The following is a 20,418-nucleotide window of genomic DNA, read 5'->3' as shown; positions in this document are numbered from 1 at the left end:
CCAGAACCCCACAGAACCTTCCACACAATAAAATAAGGCGTCCCACACTTTCGCAGTGCCAACGATTAACGTGACCAACTCCAGTCCCCGTAAAAGAGCGTAATTTCCCCAACACTCCCTAACACCCCTCAATACAAGCGACGATGGGTGCTACGGACGCAAGCAAAACACACTCGGGGAGGACCGCCAACTGCTTCTCCTCCCAGTTTCTCCATTCACTTCCGGTTACTCACTTCCGGTCCTTCCCACTCACGATCACTTCCGGTCCCTGCCACTTACTCTTCCGACAGAAGGTCGGTAACCAGCGACTATTCGAATTTTCGGTTCCCGCGAGGGTCGGCCTGGTTGGAGGCTGAGAAGCCGACAGGACTGGGGCCGCGCGGACGCAGAGCGGCGCCCACACTGGCACCATGGTGAGTGGGTGCTGGATGATGTTGGGTGCCGGGGGAATGTAGGAGGGCGGGCTGTGGGCCTCGGGGTTCTCGGGGCCACCGCAGGCTCAGGCTTCTTAGTGTCACCCGGGGTCCTCTCCCCCTCGTTGGCTGGCAAAAAGGAGAAACACGGCGACCGCGGGAGCCTCTTGGCCGCCTCGGACCCCGTTTTAGACCCAGGAAGCTCTTTAATTACCCACAGGGAAACAGGCACGGAGCGCGAGGACCCGCTCCCAGTCACAGTGGAACACGGTGGCTCCTTGTCAGGGGCCGGTCAGAGACACGATGTGGCCCGAGTGGGTGTGATCGAGGCCTGCGTGGCTTGTTGGCGTCATCCGTTCACCATGTGTAAATAGGAGGACGCTGCAGTCAGCACATTGAGGGAGGCTTGGCAACTGTGCATCTCACCAAGTGAGAGCCCTATTAAAAGCCCACGGGGGGACTTAGGTCAGGGACCCGCAAGGTTTGGAGAGGCCTCTAAGGTCATCAGTGCTGGCTGAGACCCTCTTAGCCTCTCGTACAACAGTAGTGCCGTTTGGTATTCACCTGAATGCATACACAAAGCTATAGTGATGAAACATACACAGGCTTATATACATGACCATGTAAGTATGAATAGTGTACACACGTAAAATAGCCATGTGCAGTGGTGCACACCTGTAATCCCAGCTACTCAGGAGGCTGATCCACAAGGATCACAAGTTTGAGCCTAGCCTGGGCAATGTATTGAGACCTTGACTCAGAAAAAGAAAAAAAAAAGGCTGAGGATGTAGCTCAGTAGTAGTGCACCCCTGGGTTTGATTCCTAGCACTGAAAAATAAGATATCCGGGGCTGGGCGTGGTGATGTATGCCTGTAATCCCAGCATTTGTGAGGCTGAGGCAGGAGGATCGTTGTGAGTTGGAGACCAGCCAGGGCTACAAAGTGAGCTCAAGGCCAGCCTGAACTGCATAGCAAGACTCTGTCTCAAAAAGACAAAAAAAAAAAAAGGTTATCCATATGTACATAAAATACACATATTCACATCTGTACATAGCTCTACTTGCCTGAGGTACTAAATCATACCAAGTAGAAGAAAAGCCATGAGGATACTGGTCTTGTGTACACACAAGGCTACAAACCAATAGGTATTTATTTTTTAGCAAAAAGGCACCATTTACTTTTAAATGTTTGTTTGTTTACTTATTGGTATGGTAAGGATTGAACCCAGAGCTTCATGAATGCTAGGCAAACACTACCATTGAGGTACACCTCCAGCTCACCAATACATATTTCTATTAACATAGAAAATAAACACTTGCATGATTGCATAGTAGGATAAAAGAAGATGTATTAGAAGCATCCTGCTTGTGACTGTATCTTTAAAAAAACTTTTCACTAAACAGTAAATGTAAAAAAAAAAAAAGCACAGTAAATGGTAAAAAAATAAAAAGGGTGTTGTAACCGTGCATATTTTTTCTTTCTTTCTCTTCCAGGCCCGAAATGCAGAGAAGGCCATGTAAGTATCTCATTTTGGCTGAATTTTTTTTGTAACTTCACCACCACAGGGGTCTGTGGTCTTTTTGGTCCAAGAGCCATTTGAGAAGCTATTTCTTTCTCTGCTTGTGTAAAATGGCACCCCCATATCTGCCCATTTCTTTTCCCCCATTAGGGTTTTCTGACAGGTTCCGGAGCTTATTACTATGTTTGTTCACCTGTGCGTGGTGTGGGAAGCACAACTAGGGCATTCCATGGAACTAATCTTTTATCATCTGAATGTATTACTCATCACAATGGTCTGATGAATTGAGTTTCTCAAAGTTCTTACATGCAACATAATAAATTAGATACTTGGGTGTTCAGGAACACAAATGGCCGGATGAGGTAGGAATGAATTAGTGAGATCCTGTCCCCCAAATTAAAACGGCCTGGGGATGTAGATCAGTGTGAAGGGTCTGGGTTCAGCCCCCAGTATCACAAAAGGAGGAGGGAGAGGGGAAGGGGAAGGCAGAAGAAGAGAAACTTTGACAGGACCTGGTAGCCCCTGCCTGTAATTCCAGCTACTAGGTGGCTGAAGCAGGATGAGGAGTTCAAGGCCAGCCTGGGCAATTTATAGACTCTATGTCAAAAAAAAGGATTGGGAAGTAACTCACTTCTCCACTTGATCTTAGCCAAAAGGCCGAGAAGCGATTAGTAACTCACTTCTCGAACACTTGACTAGCTTGTCTGAGGCATTGTGTTCAATCCCCAATACTACTCAAACCAGCCAACCAACCCGCAAATGGCTTTGTAGGCCCTGCTCCCTGAGACATGGAAATCCTAAGGCACACTGTCATTTTGGTTTCCTGATTGCTGTTCTTCCAAACGACATTACATGTGCTCTTGAGCAGCTCTGCCCCTTCCAGGAACTTGGGTGATCAGAAGTCTGAGCGGGCTCTAACGGTGTCTTTTGTGTCCCTGACAGGACAGCATTGGCGAGATTTCGCCAAGCTCAGCTGGAAGAGGGAAAAGTGAAGGTGGGTGTAAATCTTCCTGATGGGCTGTAAAGTGTCCAGAACAAGTCCAGCAGAACTCCTTCTTGGACAGACTTGGAGCCCTGCAGCTGCCTGTCTGCCCTTGCTCACATCCAAGTTGAATTTTCAATGTTCCTCTGGGTAGCTGGGGAAGTGGGCTCACTTGGTTGCTTATGTTTCCATTTTTTCCCTAAAATGATGACTGAGTCCCCTTAACGTGCCAGCTCTGTCTAATATGGAATAACAGGAAGTGGAGTGTTGGGGCAGCTGTGCCTCGATGCCAGTGCAGAATCTCAGCTCAAGGGGACCCAGCCAGATTAGGGCTGATAGATACTAGGCTCTGAGTTTGTTTGTTTTTTTAATTTTATACACATGTATATACAACACACACACACACACACACACACGCACACACACACCCACATACTTATGCATGTATGTTTGGCTTAAATACTGACAGCTGTCCTTTTTCAAGGTAGTATACATAAGCCATGGTCTCTCCATTACTGGGCATTTATGCTGTTTCCTGTCTCTTGTGGTACTCTGCCTGCATTTGTTGTGGTTTTTGTCTGTAGTTGTTCCCTAAAGAGAGGCTGGAGTGAGGTTTAAGGACCAAGGAGGAGAGCCTGGCACTTTTTTTTTTGGTACCGGGAATTGAACTCAGTACCTTGCTCTCACCAGGCAGGGGCTTATGCCACTGAGCTATATCCCCGGCCCAATTTTTTTTTGGGGGGGAGGGTGGTACCGGGACTGAACTCAGGACCTTGCACTTGCCAGGCAGGCACTTATGCCACTGAGCTATATCCCCAGCTGAAATTTCAAATGTGCTAAGACTGGAAGAGCCGTTGGCCTCAGGCCTGGATACACTGTGTGTGTCCCATGAGCTGTAGCTAGTCCAGTGACCATGTGTGCTCTTTTGCTTCCCTTAGGAAAGAAGACCCTTCCTGGCTTCAGAATGTACAGAGCTGCCCAAAGCCGAGAAGTGGAGACGACAGGTGACTTCTGGATGAATCTCCATGGAAGTAACAAGTCCCTGGTTGCTTCTTTTTTCAATCGGAACGCCTCTTTTTTTGAGGCGGGGGTTCCTATCTGAGACAGTCTCACTGTGCAGTTTAGGCTGGCCTTGAGCTCATTTTGTAGCTTTGGCTGGTCTTGAACTTTCAACGATCCTCTTGCCTCAGCCTCCCAAGTGCTGGGATTACAGGCGTGTGCCACTACTCCTGGCTTTCTAAATGACTCTTAAACCTGAATTCTAAGTAGTTTTTTGGTTTTTTTTTTTCTGTCTTTTTGAGGCAGGATCTCGCTATGCAGTTCAGGCTGGCCTTGAGCTCACTTTGTAGCCCAGGCTGGTTTTGAACTCGCAACGATCTTCCTGTCTCAACCTCCCAAGTGCTGGGATTACAGGCGTGGGCCACCACGCCCAGCTGAATTCTAAGTAGTTTTAATGATTAGTTTTGAAGTTTATTTTTTTAATTAATTAATTAATTAATTTTTTGTGGTACCAGGAATTACTTTTGAAGTTTAGTTTGCCTGTGCTTTCAGGTATTTCAAAAATCATGAAAATGTGCTATCCTTTATTTCATAGATCATTGGAGAGATTTCAAAAAAAGTGGCTCAAATTCAGAATGGTAAGCTGACTTTCATTATGTTTGCTTTGTTTTGTGTTATTGAGACAGGATTTCCCTCACTGTGTAGCTCAGGTTGACCTTAACTGACTACGTAGCCCAGGCTGGCCTCAAACTCATGGCAGTCCTCCTGCCTCAGCCTCCCAAGTGTTAGGATCACACACATGCACCACCACGCCTTGGTTAACTTCCTTTTTACTTTTTCTTTTCTTTTTTTTTTTTTTTTTTTCCTTTTTCTTCTTGAGACAGGGTCTTGCTGTGCAGTTCAGGCTGGCCTTGAGCTCACTTTGTAGCCCAGGCTGGCCTCACAACAATGCTCCTGCGTCAGCCTCCTGAGTGCTGGGATTACAGGCGTGCGCCACCACGCCCGGCTTTAACTTTCTTTTTAGAGGACTTGGTTCTCAAATTCATAGGTAGACTTGGTAACTTGCTTCTTGTTGCAGAGATCTATTGATCACTATCTATTGAACAATTAGGAAATCAGCAAGACACATTAGACGTGAACAGTACTGCCCCTCATGACCTGGTTGACATTTCTAGAATGCAGTACCTAACGCCATTCTACATGGCAAGAATATTTTTTCATTTTTTCAGAGCACATATAGCTGCTTGTGGGTACATACCTGTGATCCCACCTTCTTGGGAGATGAGGCAGGAGCAGTACAAATTCAGTGCGAGCCTGGGAAATAGTAAGACTCTGTCACTAATAAAAAGAGTTGGAGGTGTAGCTGAGTGATAGAGTACCCCTGGGTTCAACCCATAGCAAACACCCCTCACCCCTCAAAAATGCAACATATACATCACTCACCAAAGTAAAACATATTCTGGGCTAGAGCACATGTTAGCCTTTTTTTTTTTTTTTTTTTTTTTGGATATAGGGTCTCACAATATAGTACAGGCTGGTCTTGAACTAACTATGTAGCCCAAACTGGTCTTGAACTCTCTCAGTGATCCTCCTGCCTTAGCCTCCTGAGTGCAAGGATTACAGCTGTGTACCACCATATCTGGCAAGCAAATTTAATTAAAATCATACAAATTGTTTTCTCTGTTTTTTTAACAATAGAAAGGTATCTGGAAAATGAGAAAATAAGAATTCCAGATGTTGCCAGGTATAGTGGCTCACTCCTGTAATCCCAGCTCTTAGGAGGCTGAGGCAGGAGGATCACCACGCATTCAAGGCCAGCCTGAATTACAGAATTCCAGGTGATGAGCCTTATGTATGTGGTCAGTTGACTTTTGACAAAGGTCCAAAGTAATTCAGTGGAGAAAAGGATAGTAATAAACTTTATCTTTTGTTTGTTTTGAATCAGTTCAGGACATCAAGGCAGGCCAGGCCAGGCCAGGCCAAGGTCTCGCTATGTAGTCCAGGCTGACCTTGAACTCATGGTGATCCTCCTGCCTCAGGCTCCCATGTGCTGAATTTAACATGTGCATATCACACCTGGCTAGTCATGAACTTCAAAATTCAACAGTAAGGAAATTAATTTGTTTTAAAAAAAAGAATGGGTAGCAAAAGAGCCAGACTTAGTGGCAGATTTCTGTAATCCCAGCACCTTAGGAGGCTGAAGCAGGAAGCTTCTAAATTCAAGCCCAACCTGGGCTTGTATTTTTTACAGTTCAATAACCTGTTTCTTAGCAAGATCCTGTCTCAAAATAAGAAAGGGCTGGAGATGAGGCTCAGCGTGAAGGCCTTGGGTACAAAGGCCTCAGATTCTTATTTGCTCCAGGATGCATGGTAGCTGTAACTGGGAAGCAGGAGGCTCCTAACCAGGCATGGTGGCACATGCCTGTAATCCCAGCCCTTGGGAGCCTGAGCCAGGAGGATTACTACAAGTTTGAGAGCAGCCTAGGCTACATATGAGTTCAAGGCCATCTTGAACTACATGGAGGGACCTTGTCTCGTTCTTTTTTTTTTTGGTACTGGAAATCGAACTCATGGCCTCAGGCTTGCCAGGCAAGTGCTTAAGCCACTGAGCTATACCCTCAGCCCCGAGACCTTGTCTCAAAAAACAACAACAAAAAAGGAGGCTCCAGTGGCTGCCCCCACTCTCCTCAGTTTCTCTAGAGGTTTGTGGCTTTGAGACTCAAAATGAGGTTTAGGCCTAGTACCTTCTGAAAGTATAGAACATGGGAGTGGAAGATTGTAAATGTATCTTTATTTTTACTTGACATTTTAAATTTGTATTTGAGACTGGGTTTTGTTATGTTGCCCAGGCTGGTTTGGAACTCATAGACTCCAGCAATCCCCCTGCCTCAGCCACCTGAAGAGCTGGGACCACAGGTACATGACATTGTGCCTGACTGACTTTGTTTTGTTTTGCTTTCTTGTTTGAGATGGTCTTGCTCTGTAGCCAGGCTGGCCTCTACCTCACTGGAGACTAGGATGGCCTTAAACTTGTGATCCTCCTGCTTCAGCCTCCTGAGTGCTGAGGTTACAGGTGTGCACCAGCATACCTGGCTTGCATAATCATAGTTCCATAAGTGGGGCTGCAGGATTGTTTCTGTTTCTCTTTCCTTAGTTGCTAGTGAGGATACTTCTTGTAAAGGATTTTTTTTCTCCTCTGCTAGTGGGAACGGTGTTTATAAACCTTGCTTTTTCATTTATTTGGCTATTGGGCGTCTCCATATCAATTTAAATGAGTATTTCATGCAGTACCCTGAGGGATGGCTGTTCCCGTGGGAGCGATGATGTTGAATGTAGTGTTGACACTTATTTGAAGGTGTGCCGGTTTGAGGAAGTGCTTCTAACCTCTTATTTTCCTAGCTGGTTTGGGTGAATTCCGAATTCGGGACCTGAACGACGAAATTAACAAGCTGCTGAGGGAGAAGGGGCACTGGGAAGTCCGGATAAAGGAGCTGGGTGGCCCGGACTATGGGGTAAGTGTGTGGCACTCTAGTAGGTGGGGGACTGGCACAAGCCCTCTGAAAGGGACAGAATGGAGCATTGCTGAGGCCCCCCGGGAAGGACACCAGCAAGGGGCAGCCCTGCTTCCCAAGGGCTCCACAGGGGGTCGGGCCATGGCCATGGGGGATAGCAGCCCATCCCATCCTGGCTTCCTCCCTGCAGTTCCCCTGGTTTCCCGGAGCCCTTCTGAGGCAAGCCCTGGGCTGGGATTTGTCAGCTTAGTCCCCCACTGTAGGCTACATAGTGAACTCAAGGCCAGCCTCAGCTACATAGTGAGACCCTGTCTTAAAAAAAACAAAAAACAAAATTTTGAGTGTGGGGTATACTCCTATAATCCCAGTGTACAGGAGGCTGAGGCAGGAGGATTGCAAGTGTTTTTTTGTTTGTTTGTTTTTGATCTCTGAGACAGGGTTTCACTATGCAGTTCAGGCTGGCTTTGAATTCACAGCAGTCCTCCTATCTCAGCCTCCTGAGTGCTGGGATTACAGGCCAGTGCCACCATGCCTGGCCATGGATTTCAGGTTTGAGCCCAGCTTGGGCAATTTAGCAAGACCCTATCTCAGAATTTTAAAAATGAACATAATTTTTAAAGAGTTGTTTATCAAAATTTGTACGGTTCCAAACTGCAGTGGTACTTTGGTTCGTGAACATGATTTTTTCCATGTTTCTGGTCATAAACCAAATTGGTTGTGAACTAGATCAAATTTCCCCATAAGGTCAACATTGAAGCTAACTATTGAATTTGACTGAGTTCTTATCCAACTTGGTTTGTGACCAGAATTCTAGAAAGAATTAAATTCATGAATGTGCTATAGGGATGATGTAGAACTTCCAAGAATCCAAATAATATAAGGGAAATACAGCTCCCAAATACAACTCCTACTAGACATCTGATATGCCAAATTCGTGTTCTTGAAATCAAAGAATGAATTTTAGGAACAGTGGAGGTTAAGGGTAGGAAATGTTAGCTGGACGTGGTGGCACATGCCTGTAATCCTAGCACTGTGAGTTCGAGACCAGCCTGGGCTACACAGTACGTTCAAGCCTAGCCTGAACTACATCGCAAGAGCCAGGCTCAAAATACTAAAAAAAAAAAAGTAGGAAGTGTTTAGAGAGAGAAAGATAGCATCTAAGAGAGAAGGGAGTCCCAAGTGGGTGGCCCTAGGGACCCTGCTTCTCAAGGGAGTTTTATACAACAAAGCTCCAAGGTGAGGCAGATGTAAGGTGGGACAAAACTATAGTCGACTAATAAGAGTATAGTCACTTAGGTAACACTGATCCAGTGGGAACTCACAAGGTGAGCATGAGTGGGACAAAGCTATGGTCAACCAAAAAGATTATGAGTATAATCACTTAGGTAATATTGATTAAATAGGGATCAAATGGGGAAGCAAGTCATACAGGAAGTATACATAGAACACATATGGTTTCACCATCTGAGTGTGTTTCATTTGTCCACTACCAATTGTCATTTAGATAATTTGTCATTTTTTTTTTTAAGCTTTGGTCACTTCATGTGCTAAGTATTTGTCTAAGTCAACATAAGAACTTTATACAGATCATGATTTTTAGGGTATAGAATTGGAATGCATCAGTGAATATGCTGTAATTTGTTTAAGTTTTATTGTTAGACAGTGCCTGCCTGGTAAGCGCGAGGTCGTGAGTTTGATTCCCAGTACCGGAAAAAAAAAAAAACAAGAAAAAAAAAGTTTTATTGTTAGACATTTAAGAATTTTTTTTTGGTAGGTTAATTCTTTTCTTTTTTTTGAGGCAAAATTTTGCTATGCAGTTCAGGCGGGGCTTGAACTCACTTTGTAGCCCAGGCTGGCCTCAAACTCCCAGCAATCCTCTTGCCTCAGCCTCCTGTAAGTGCTGGGATTATAGGTGGTAGGTTAATTTTTAAGGGGTAGGAATATATGTTTTTTTCTGTGTACGTAAATATTTTCCATATTTAACATCATTAATTTAAAATCTATTTACAGAAGTGGAAATAGTTTATATATCAGATTCATTTTGTCTTTTTCCCTCCCAATAAGAAAGTTGGCCCTAAAATGCTGGATCATGAAGGGAAAGAAGTCCCAGGAAACCGAGGTTATAAGTACTTTGGAGCAGCAAAGGATTTGCCTGGTGTTAGGGAGCTCTTTGAGAAAGAACGTAAGTAACTCAGGCTTTTGAAAGTTTTTGCCTCTAACTTGATAATGTTATGGAAAGCAGGATACCAGACTTTTTCACGTGCCGTAAGAACCAACCATGCACTCCCAGAGAATGGAAAAAGCCTTTATTTGGCTAGCCTGGCTCAGAGAAGCTAAGCTTCCTAACTTCGGAGCCCTGGTGACAGTGTTACCAAGGTTTTTATAGAGTTTGTGGTGGAAAAAAAGGAACTCACACAAAGACAGTTACTTAAAAATGACAGGTTTATAACTTTGGCCATCTGGTCAGCCTCAGTCAGGTAGGGAATCTAAGCAAGGAGGAGGGAGGTGGGGACAGGCACCACAAATTAGGCAGCGAAGTCCCTTACGTGAGTAGGGAAGAAGAGGAGGAGGGAGGCTCTAGGCTTGCACAAGTTAGAGAGCTGTGAAACTGCTGTTATCAGCAGGGCGTGGTGGTGCACGCCTGTAATCCCAGCACTCTGGAGGCTGAGGCAGGAGGATCACTGGGAGTTCGAGACCAGCCTGGGCTACAAAGTGAGTTCATGGCCGGCCTGAGCTGCACAGCGAGACCCTGTCTCAAAAAGACAAAAAAAAAAAAAAAAAGAAAAAGAAACTGCTGTTATCACATTAAAGTGAAGCCCGCAGGGAGCTCGGTTGGACCCTTTAAAATGGACCATTTCTTTCTTCAGTAACAATTATGTGAGTAAATATGCTATATGCTCAGTGCTTTTCTGATATTATTATTTCTTTTTTCTTTTTGGCGACAGGATCTTGCTATATAGTGTAGGCTGGCTTAGAACTTGTGGCAATCCTCCTGCCTCAGTTTCCCGAGTGCTGGGATTACAGTTGTGTCCACCATTCCTGGCTTTCTGCAGCAGCTCAGGAGTTCTTTCCTGGATGTCTTTAGTTGCGCTGTCATGGCTGCTTTGATGTCCTGAATCAATTTAAAATGTTAATTTTTCATCATCATCTTGACTTTGGGGAAGAGCCAGAAGTCACAGGTGCTGGACCTGGTGAATGAGGTGGCTAAGGACACAGCATCAAGTTTTTATGAGCTGCCTTTCTATTGGATGGTGCTTGGCAGCAGAATTCATCATAATTTGGATCCCACTTTGTTCAGACACTCAGGAAAGAGAACTCCAGAGTTGCTGCAGAAAGTGATAAGAGCAGTGGGGTCAGTGTGTTTGTAATGAAGGGAGCTGGGCATGATGACACACACCTGTAATCCCAGCACTCTAGAGGCTGAGGCAGGAGGATTGCTGTGAGTTTGAGTCCAGCTTGTGCTACAAAGTCAGCTCAAGGCCAGCCTGAACTGCATGGTGAGACCCTGTCTCAAAAAACCAAATGAACAAACAAACAAACAAAAAAGAAATAAACGGGGGGATTTTGTTTTATTTTGAGAGAGGGTCTCAGTATGTAGCCAAGGCTGTCCTGGAACTCACAATAGTTCTCCTGTTTCAGCCTTCTGAGTACTTGGATTACAGGTGTGCATCACATTGCCCATCAACAGTGTGTCTTTTACTGTGATAGATTTTTTTAAAAACATGGACTGCATATTTTGATCACCCTTTTGTGTGCTTTGAGGGAAAGCTGGGCTCAAGGGTCACTGTAACCCAAGAATGAGCTAAATTGCCATTGTTTCCTGTAGCTCTTCCTCCTCCCAGAAAGACTCGTGCTGAGCTCATGAAGGCAATTGACTTTGAGTACTATGGTTACCTAGATGAAGACGATGGCGTCATTGTGCCTTTGGAGCAAGAATACGAGAAGAAACGTAGGTCTCCGGGCATCTTGTGTGGGACGTCCTCTGGTTTCTCTCCTTTGAAAACTGTTTTGAGTAATGCATCTGGCGGAAGGGCATTTCCCCCCTGCTAACTCAGGTCCTCAGAGGTCTTGGAACGCCAAGCTGTGAGCCCGTCCCAGGTGGCAGGTGAGGCAGTCAGCATGGCCCTGGGCTGGAGAAGCCGAAGGGCTGTGTCTGATCCCTGCCTTAGGTGCGGCAGAGGGCTCATGAGTGCAGGATGCGGCTCTTCCCTGCCAGAGTGTGTCTGGGCAGTGTACTTGCGCTGGTCTGAGTGCCACTTGGCGAGCTAGGACTTTGGAAACAACTCCTGGAGCATGGAGCTCCTTCCCAGCTTGCTATGGCCTCCGTTTTCTTTTCTTTTTTTTCTTTTTGATTTTAAGATGGGATCTCTCTTTTGTATCCTAGGCCCGTCTTGAACTTGTAGTCCCTGTGCCTCAGTTTCCCAAGTGCTGAGGCATGTGACTGTTCATGTCCCTCATTTTCATGTGGGTATGTCTTAAAGCCACTCAGGTTGCTGACTTTGGGAGGATCAGGGAATAGTCCCCGAAAAGACACTGTGTAGTAACTTAAAGCCAGAGGTGTTATGGAACCAGACTGCCCTCCCAGCCAAGCCCCAGAGAGAGGGCAGCTCTTTCTGGAGCGCCGTCCTGGCCCCTCCTTCAGAGATGCGATCGTAGCTCCTGTCTCCATCTGCAGTGAGAGCCGAGCTGGTGGAAAAATGGAAAGCAGAGAGAGATGCCCGGCTGGCAAGAGGAGAAAAGGAAGAGGAGGAAGAGGAGGAGGAGGAGGAAATCAACATCTATGCTGTCACCGAGGAGGAGGTACTGGCTTAGTGCCCTCTGCTCCGAGCCACAAGCCGTGAGGCAGAGAGGGAGGGAGCTCAGTGCAGAGACCAGCGCTTGGGTTCAGAGCCCAGCGCCCTCCCTGTAGGACGGCTGTGAAGATCCATGTTCAGGGCTAGGAAGGGTCCTGGGAAGGAGGGAACGAATCGCCACTGGAGCCCCCGTTGGTTGTGCTTTGCACTAGGGATGGCATCCTTTCTCCCTTGTTTTGTTTTGTTTTGTTTTGTTTTGTTTTGTTTTGTTTTGTTTTGTTTTGAGACAAGGTCCCGCTATGTAGTCCAGGGGGGCCTTGAGCTCACTATGTAGCCCACATTGGCCTTTAACTCCCAGCAGTCCTCCTGCCTCAGCCTCCTGAGTGCTAGGATTACAGACGATCGTCACCCTGCCTGACCCTTCCTGCCATGTTAACAATCAATGAACAAGGATGGGATGTAGAAAGCCAGGTTGCAGGTTCCAGCCCTGACCGCACCCAGCTGTTCACGTGGCTCCGCCAGTGGCTCTTCTGTGCCCAGCACCCCCGTTTCCAAATGGAAATAGAAGGGACCTGCAGAAGTTCACAGCTGGGAGGAGCGGGGCTCCAGGCTTCTGGGCAGGCCCATTATATGGGGTCCTGGACCGTGGACAGTGCCAGGTGGGTCTGCTTCACTCTCTGAGAGGGGGGAGGGTCTCTCTTTCTGACACACACACACACACATACATACATACATACATACATACATACGTTGCCTGGCCCGGTTGTGTGCAAGGAAAAGCATCACCATCACCTGTGAGGAAGCAGCTGTGAGAGGTGACACGGCTCAGTGAAGGTCGCACACGATGCAGCGGCGCTGTTCATCTGGATCCCACCGACCACAGCAGGTCTCACGCAAGGCTGTGGAACGGGATGGCATGTGGCCTAGGTGGTTTCCCTAGGTGCTCTGCAGGAACTGTTTGATGAATGACTGCATGAGCTAGGCTTGTGCCACAAAGTGAGTTCAAGGCCAGCCCGAAATGTGTAGTGAAACCCTGTCTCAAAAAGGCAAAAAAAAAAAATAAATAAATTTTAAACAATAGGTAAGGAAGTCACAGGTTTCCAAAACAGTGTATAGAGAGTCGTCTTCTCCCTGTTCCCCGTCTTCCCTGTTCTCTGCTATTAGTTTCTGTTCTTTTCCCTCCTGGACAGGAGGTGGCGTAAAGCACCAGCATTCCGAGCATTTTGTCACTTTTCCTGTTTAAGAATGTGTCTGGAGCATCCTCTGTGGAAGTGCAGATGTCACGTTCCCTTGTTTTTTCCCCGACAGCTGTAGGGTGGCACCGTCTTAGGGAGGTGCCATTGATAGTGCTGCAGGTGCCCTGCGATGGCCGTGCTGTTTCTCTTTGCAGTCCGATGAGGAAGGCAGCCAGGAGAAAGGAGGGGAGGACGGGCAGCAGAAGTTCATCGCTCACGTGCCGGTGCCGTCGCAGCAGGAGGTAGGGTAGAGGCTGCCAGCTGCCAGGGGACAGCAGCCTGCCCCTCGGGGAGAGGCTGTGCTCGTGAGAGGGTGGGACCGCGGAAGGTCAGATGCTCCCAATGGGAGGGAGGTGGGCTCTTGGAGGCCGCCTGGTGTGTGAGGCACACTTCTCAGAGACGCCCCAGGGTCCCCGTCCTGCAGGGGCTCCAGGCCGAGCGTTGAGCCCGCCCTCTGCTGCTTGCAGATCGAGGAGGCCCTTGTGCGAAGGAAGAAAATGGAACTACTCCAGAAGTACGCGAGTGAGACCCTGCAGGCCCAGAGTGAAGAAGCCAAAAGGCTCCTGGGCTACTAGGACGAGCCAGCCACTCCTTGGAGTCTGAAGAGCCAGTGGGCGGCCTGCCAGCCCTGGGTGATCCTGCCCGCATGGCCACCCTAGCCGGTCAGGCCGCTGGCACCAGAGGCCCTGCTCCTTTCTCACCCTCCATCCCTCTCACCTTTCCTTGCCTCCTGGGCTGATCTGAGGGTGGGGCTGTGTCTTCTGCCTCCCTTGTTAGGCTGTCTTCACTTTTTTTGCAGATAATTTATGACCAGTGAACCCATTTCTTTTTATCTTTACCTGTGTGGGCTACCGTATGAGCTCATTTTATTTTGGTTTGTGTAAAAGATTGCCCTCCGACTGCCTGTTAAGTGTTTTGGGCTGGGGATATAGCTCAGCGGCGCAAGCACCTTCCTGGCATGTGCAAGGTCCTGAGTTCGACTCCTGATACCAAAAAAAAAGTTTCGTTCTGCCTTGCACTATGATTTTGGAGGGAGAAGAATCAACTAGTGGCCAACATTTTAAAAAATGAAGCTGAGTGTAGTGGCCCACCCCTGTTATCCTAGCACTCGGGAGGTCCCAAGGATTGCTGCAAGTTCGAGGCCAGCCTGGGTTAGTGAGTTCAAAGCCATCCTGTACTACGTAGTGAGACCCTGTCCCAAAGAAACTAAACGCAAGCCGGACGTGGTGGTGCACACCTGAGATCTCAGCACTCGGGAGGCTGAGGCAGGAGGATCGTTGCAAGTTGGAGGCCAGCCTGGGCTACAAAGTGAGCTCAAGGCCATCCTGAACTTCATAGTGAGACCCTGTCTCAAAAAGACAAAAAAATCCAAAAACCCTAAAGCAAATAAAAAATGCAGTTTTTCTAAAAAGACACATCCTTCTCTTTAGAACTGAGGTGATGTGTCAGCCTTGAGCCAACTCTCTGGGTCCGTACCCTGCGCTGCCCCTGTTGGGCACTACCCTACTTCTCTACCAGCACCCTCATCTCCCTGGCGGCCTGGAATTTTGACTTTGCAACTTCCGCACTGTAATCTGTTCTACAGAGAGCCATTATTAAAGATGTTTTGTAAGAAAAGGAAACTGCCATGCCTGTTTTCTGGGGTGACCACACTGAGGGAGCATGAGGTCGCCCACACGGAGGCCCCCTGAGGCAGGCACAGGAGTGGCGGTGAGCAGGGCGGCCCCCATGGGCTCCTGTGTTGCCTCTGTCGTTGCCCACGATGGACATCCAGGAGTCCAGAGGTCACGGTCAAGTGGGGACCTCCTGCAGAGGCTGCAGGCCTGGGTGGTCCAGGGCTTGGGCCTCTTGCTCCACGGCGCTGTGAGAGCATCTTGGTGCTCTCTGTCAGGGCCAAGCAACCATCCCTTGAGTGTGCGGCTCTGACCTGGGCTGTGGGGAAGTGGGAGCTCCTGGCTTAGAGAAGTGCATCCCGAAGCGAGAGGTTCGCCTGTGGGAGTGGCACAGACAGGGACAGAAGAACCGTGTGGCTGCGTCAAGAGAGCTGCTCAGCCTCTAAGGAACCTGATGCTGTGGTAACTGTGGAAATGTTCTCAGGGAAGAGAACCTCGATTTCAGTGACTTGCTCCAGGAAGCTCCCTTCCTGAAGGGCTATCTCTGCCCCAGCCCTGAGCCGAAGCTTGGGCAGATGTGCAGAGAAGAGGGAGAAGTCCGGGGTGGAGTTCAGTGGCAGAGACAGGCGGGGCTCTGGGCTGCGTCACCCAGCTTGCGGCTCCTGCAGTGGTACGCTCAGGAGGGAGCTTCAGGGGGGCTTTGAGCAAGTCCTGGGACGCAGCTTTGGTTTCTCTGTTCTGTGGGCGCACTCTGGTCTCTGTCCCGGCCTCTGTAAGGTGGGGTGTGGGGGACCTTGGGCTCAGTCATGGGTTTTTCTTCCAGGGTCACCCACAGGCAGTGATGCTTCCTCACAGGTGGAAAAGACAGGAAGTCCTCACATCACACATTTCTGGGCCCGGGATTAGCCCAGAGCAAGCCCGTCCTGCAGGCCAGGCTCCAGCATTCCAGTCTCATCAGGGCCGCTTGGGTCCCACACTGGGGAAAACAGGCTTGGTGTGGAGCGGCATGCAGCTGCCCATCTTGCAGGTCTCCCTGGCGGGCCTGGAACAGAGGGAAGTTCTCAGCCGGCCTCCTGCCAGGTCTGAGGACAGCAGGAAAGCCGCCAGAGTGGGTGTGACGGCAGGAGTGGGTGTGGCTGCCTGGCCCCAGCTAACCAGTCTTGGCAGCCTTGATTTCGTTCACAAAATCCACTGACTTATGTTAGCTTTGGCTCGCCTATAGTATCAGAAAGGTAACTTTTCCATAGACACATTGCGGACTTCCTTCCGCTTGCCTCCCCGCCCATCCTCCACCCTCTGGTGAGGCTACAGTGCAATTCCTGCGTCTCAGTCCATTCTCCCAGTCCTCCTTCCCCTCACCACCAGCCCTTGTACAGCAGGGGGCTGAAACCCATCCTGGTCTGTTTCCACCCAGTGGCTCCCAGGAGTGGACACGTTGGGCCCTGGTCCTCTGCACACTGGCCCACTTCCCCTGCCTCCTTGGTGCTGGAGCACTCAGGTCCCCGGGGAGTCCAGTGTGGCCCCTGCCCATCTGCCCCGTTGAGGGGTGCAGAGGGCTCTTTCCCAGGGCTAGCCTGGGCCTGCGCTTTTTCTCCCACTGAGTGCTTCCGGGCTATAGCTTGCTGGGACCTTAAAGCTACTGCAGTTTCTTGGCAGCAAAGTGAGGGTGGGGTGCTGCTCTGGGCAGGGGTCTGGCCCCAGGAGGGAAGTGCTCTGGGAGCAGGGGTGCACGCTTGGAGGGGACAGTAAGTACTGCATGTGGGCATGCATTTCTTGGGGCTTCCCTTGAAGCGGTCTGGGAAGCAGGACTTGTTTGTTTGTTTGTTTGTTTGGTACTGGGAATTGAACTCAGGACGTTGCGCTTGCCAGGCAGGTGCTTATGCCACTGAGCTATGTCCTCAGCCCTGGGAAGCAGGACTTGTGAGGCCACTCCTGCACCTGTACCTGGGAGGAAGCCAGGGCAGCCTTCTGGGACCACCTGGGCCTGCTCTGGGGCTGGCAGAGGGATTCAAGGGCACGGGGCATGGTGGAGTTGCACGAGAGGTGCTGAGAGGTAGGTGGCCTGCATATGGTGGCTCAGGGCCTCCGTTGTGAGATCACCATCGCCAGAGGCTGAGGGAGGGGATTCACCTGTCCCTGTGTTTGTGACATTTTGGGATCCTAGGGGGGAAGAGAGAGCAGATGCCTGCTGCTGCTTTGCCCACCAGGTCCACTGAGGGCCACTTCTTGCCACACTAGCCCTGCACTTGCCCAGAGCACCTAGATCTCCAATGCTATGACAGAATTCTGGGTGATATTTGCTGCTTTCAGTTTCCTAATACTTGGCAGCAGGCATTTTTCCATATTCATGACAAGGGTCTCATGGTTGGTGTCTAGTCATCTTCTTGATGACTTTTTACCCTACTTTTTTTTTTTTTTTTTTTTTTTTTGAGTCCAGGTCTAAAACTCAGGACCTTGTGCTTGCCAGTCATGCACTATGCTGCTAAGCTATATCCCTGGCTATCTTTGATTTTTTAACTCCAGGTCTCAGCTATGCAGTTCAAATTGGCCTTGAACTCACTATGTAGCCCAGGCTGGCCTCAAACTCATGATGATACTCCTGCCTCAGCCTCCTGAGTGCTGGGATTACAAGTGTACATCACCATGCCCCCAGGTGTCCAACTGGGTTTTTTCTTTGTTTGTTTGTTTCTTTTGTTTTTTAACCCAGGGCTTTATTTTTATTTTGAGATAGGATCTTGCTAAGTTACCCAGGCTGGGTTGAAACCTGCCATCCTCCTGTCCGTCCACATATTTTTTTTTTTTTGGTACCACCAATTTAACTCAGGACCTTGCATTTGCCAGGCAAGCACTGCTGTCTGTCTATTTTTAACAATTGTAGATATGCATTATTTCAAATTTGGGGCATTAAAGGAGACTTCTTAAATTTTTTTTTTTTTTTTTTTTGGTTTTTCTCCGGTACCAGGAACTGAACTCACGACCTTGCGCTTGCCAGGCAGGCGCTTTTGCCGCTGAGCTAAATCCCCAGCCCCTCTTAAATATTTTTTAACTACCCCATTTCAGATGAGCATAATTCAACTTCAGGTACAATGCCACTGCTCTTCATGAACTTACTTCCTAAAGACAGGAGATACAGATTTTTAAAAACAGTTTTCCTGAGGTATAGTTTATATACCATGCTGAGCATGGTGGCTCATTCCTGTAATTTCAGCACTTGAGAGGCTGAGACAGGATCGACACAGGTTTGAGGTCAGCCTTGGCTACATAGTGAGTTCTCAGTTGGCCTGAATTTCATAGTGAGACCTTGTCTCAAAAAAACCCCAACTTTTTTACATACCATAAAATCCACTCTGTGAGTGGACATTTTAATGATTTTTAATGTTTTCTGAGTTTGCAAGACCCACAACACTTGTTTTAGGCTGTTTCTAGTACCTAAGATTTGTGGTGGGGAACTGTGTGACAAGAATCTAGGTCCAATGCCAAATGTGGTGCATGCCTGCAATCCCAGCACTGGGGAGGCTGAGGCAGGAGGATTGATGCATGTTTGAGGCCAGCCTAAACTACATAGCAAGACCCTGTTTCAAAACAAACAAAAACTCCTTGAGGGCTGGGGGAAGGGGAAAAAACTGGAAGGTGTTATGTACAGGTACCAATTCCCTATAGTGAATGTAATCATTATATACTGCAAACATATTAATAAAAGTGAAAGAAAGAAAGAAAGAAAGAAAGAAAGAAAGAAAGAAAGAAAGAAAGAAAGAAAAAAAGGAAAAAAGAGAGAGAGGAGTGTGGTGGAATATGCCTATAATCCCAGCATTCGGGAGGCAGGACAATCATTATAAGTTCAAGGTCAACCTGGGCTACAAAGTGAGCTCAAAGCCTGCCTGAACTGCATAGGCAGACACTGTCTCAAAAAGACAAAGGAGACAAAAAAGAAAGAATAAAAAGAAAAAGAAAACGAAAAAGAGAAAGAAAAAGAAAAAGAAAACCAGGCCCAGACTAGGCTTCTTCCCACTTCACTCTGCATGAAATCCAGGCTGGGTATTGTCGGGGCCAGGTGTCCACCCCTGCTCACGGCCACCCAGCTCTGGCCCGGACTGCCTCTTGGACCCTCATGCCATTGTGCCTCCCCCTCGGCCCCGCCACTGCCACCAAGTACTGAGTGGCCACTTGAGCCCGGCCTTGCCCGCCTGACAGCGCCATCTCCAGTGTATGGAGACCCTCACCCTGTCCTCAGGTCCCCCTCAGCCCGGGAATGGAGGGAAACATTTCCTGCCACCGCAGCAGGCAGCGGGTGGCTTTTCAGGGAATCCTGGGGCTTGCTGTGGGAACCTGTGAGCGTTTCCTAGGGGATGAAGCTCGCTGTTAGGGGGCGGGCAGCTGTCCTGCCCTCACTGAGTGGCCTTGCCTGCTCCTGCCCGGCTGGTGAGGCTGGGTGGGGTCCCCTGTGGCCCTCGGGAAGGGCCCTTCTCTTCCCCGTGGAGACGGCTGCGGCTGGGCTTCTGTCTGCTCTGTGCCCTGAGACACTCACTGCCCGCGTTCGCACAGCAGTGTCAGGCCAGAGCAGGCACCCGCCACGCGGTCACAGGAAATATGCGCCAGGCAGGGTTGTCTGACAGGGCAAGAGTTCACACCTGAACCCCGCTCCCTCCTGGTTTTGATGGGACGGGTCCCATTTGGTAGAATTGAAGCTTTTATTGTTTTTTTTGGACAGGGTCTCGCCAGGTAGCCCAGGTTGGCCTCGAACTCAGGAGATGTTCCTGCCTCACCCTCCCGAGGCCACCAGGCCCGGTTCACTCTCGGCTTCTAACGGATGTCTGGTCTCATCTCTCAGAGGACCCCTGGCTCCGGGCTCTAAGCTGTGTGGTCTCTGCCTGTGCCCACAGCCCTGACCGGGCCAGCCCTTCCCTAGCACTAGGCGGCATCTTCTGGGAGTGCCCCTGCGGGTCCGGCTGAGGAAGAGACTGAGTGGGCAGAGGACTGCCGGGCGCAGCGAGAGGCGGGGCCCTGGCGGGGACTTGGGGGGCTCGGAGGGCATGGGGGAGGGGCTCAGGGGTGGGCGGGGTTATGTGGGCGGGACTAGTCGTAGTTAAGGGGCGGGGCGGGAGGATGTCCTTCCCGGGTGCAGGGCTAGGATGGGGCGGGGTGCTGGTGTCGGGGCGGAGTCGGGGGCGGTGCGGAGGGCGAGCTCGGAGTGCTGAGGGACGACTAGGTGGTGCCGAGGGAAGGACTCGGCGCTGGGGCGGGCTCAGGGTGCTGAGGGCGGAGCCGAGGAGATGTCCTGAGGGGCGGTGCAGGGGCTCGGGCGGGGCGGGGCAGGGCGCTGAGCCGAGGAGACGAGCTCGAGCTGGGGGCGGGG

General features: G+C 49.3%; 1 protein-coding gene across 1 annotated transcript; it reads left to right on the top strand.

Annotated features, from left to right (window-relative positions):
- The first annotated feature begins 256 nt into the window (after positions 1–256).
- Positions 257–14,582, top strand: Isy1 (ISY1 splicing factor homolog). The gene is made up of 11 exons (XM_005386995.2): positions 257–413; positions 1,906–1,928; positions 2,874–2,925; positions 3,852–3,917; positions 4,508–4,550; positions 7,312–7,424; positions 9,489–9,606; positions 11,251–11,373; positions 12,100–12,224; positions 13,608–13,694; positions 13,920–14,582. Exons 1-11 carry the CDS (start codon positions 411–413, stop codon positions 14,025–14,027), a joined length of 861 nt encoding a protein of 286 aa, XP_005387052.1. The 5' UTR covers positions 257–410; the 3' UTR covers positions 14,028–14,582.
- The last annotated feature ends 5,836 nt before the right edge of the window (positions 14,583–20,418 follow it).

The sequence above is a fragment of the Chinchilla lanigera genome, unplaced genomic scaffold (genome assembly GCF_000276665.1).
Source record: "Chinchilla lanigera isolate Chin_1 unplaced genomic scaffold, ChiLan1.0 scaffold00028, whole genome shotgun sequence".
Classification (NCBI taxonomy): Eukaryota; Metazoa; Chordata; class Mammalia; order Rodentia; family Chinchillidae; genus Chinchilla; species Chinchilla lanigera.
This window is presented reverse-complemented; position numbering and strand designations above follow the sequence as displayed.

Excerpts from the sequence above, each read along its gene's own strand:
- Isy1 (XM_005386995.2), top strand. Across the intron at positions 7,425-9,488 it reads TGGGTGGCCCGGACTATGGG|AAAGTTGGCCCTAAAATGCT; the intron begins GTAAGTGTGTGG and ends CCTCCCAATAAG. Across the intron at positions 9,607-11,250 it reads GGAGCTCTTTGAGAAAGAAC|CTCTTCCTCCTCCCAGAAAG; the intron begins GTAAGTAACTCA and ends TGTTTCCTGTAG.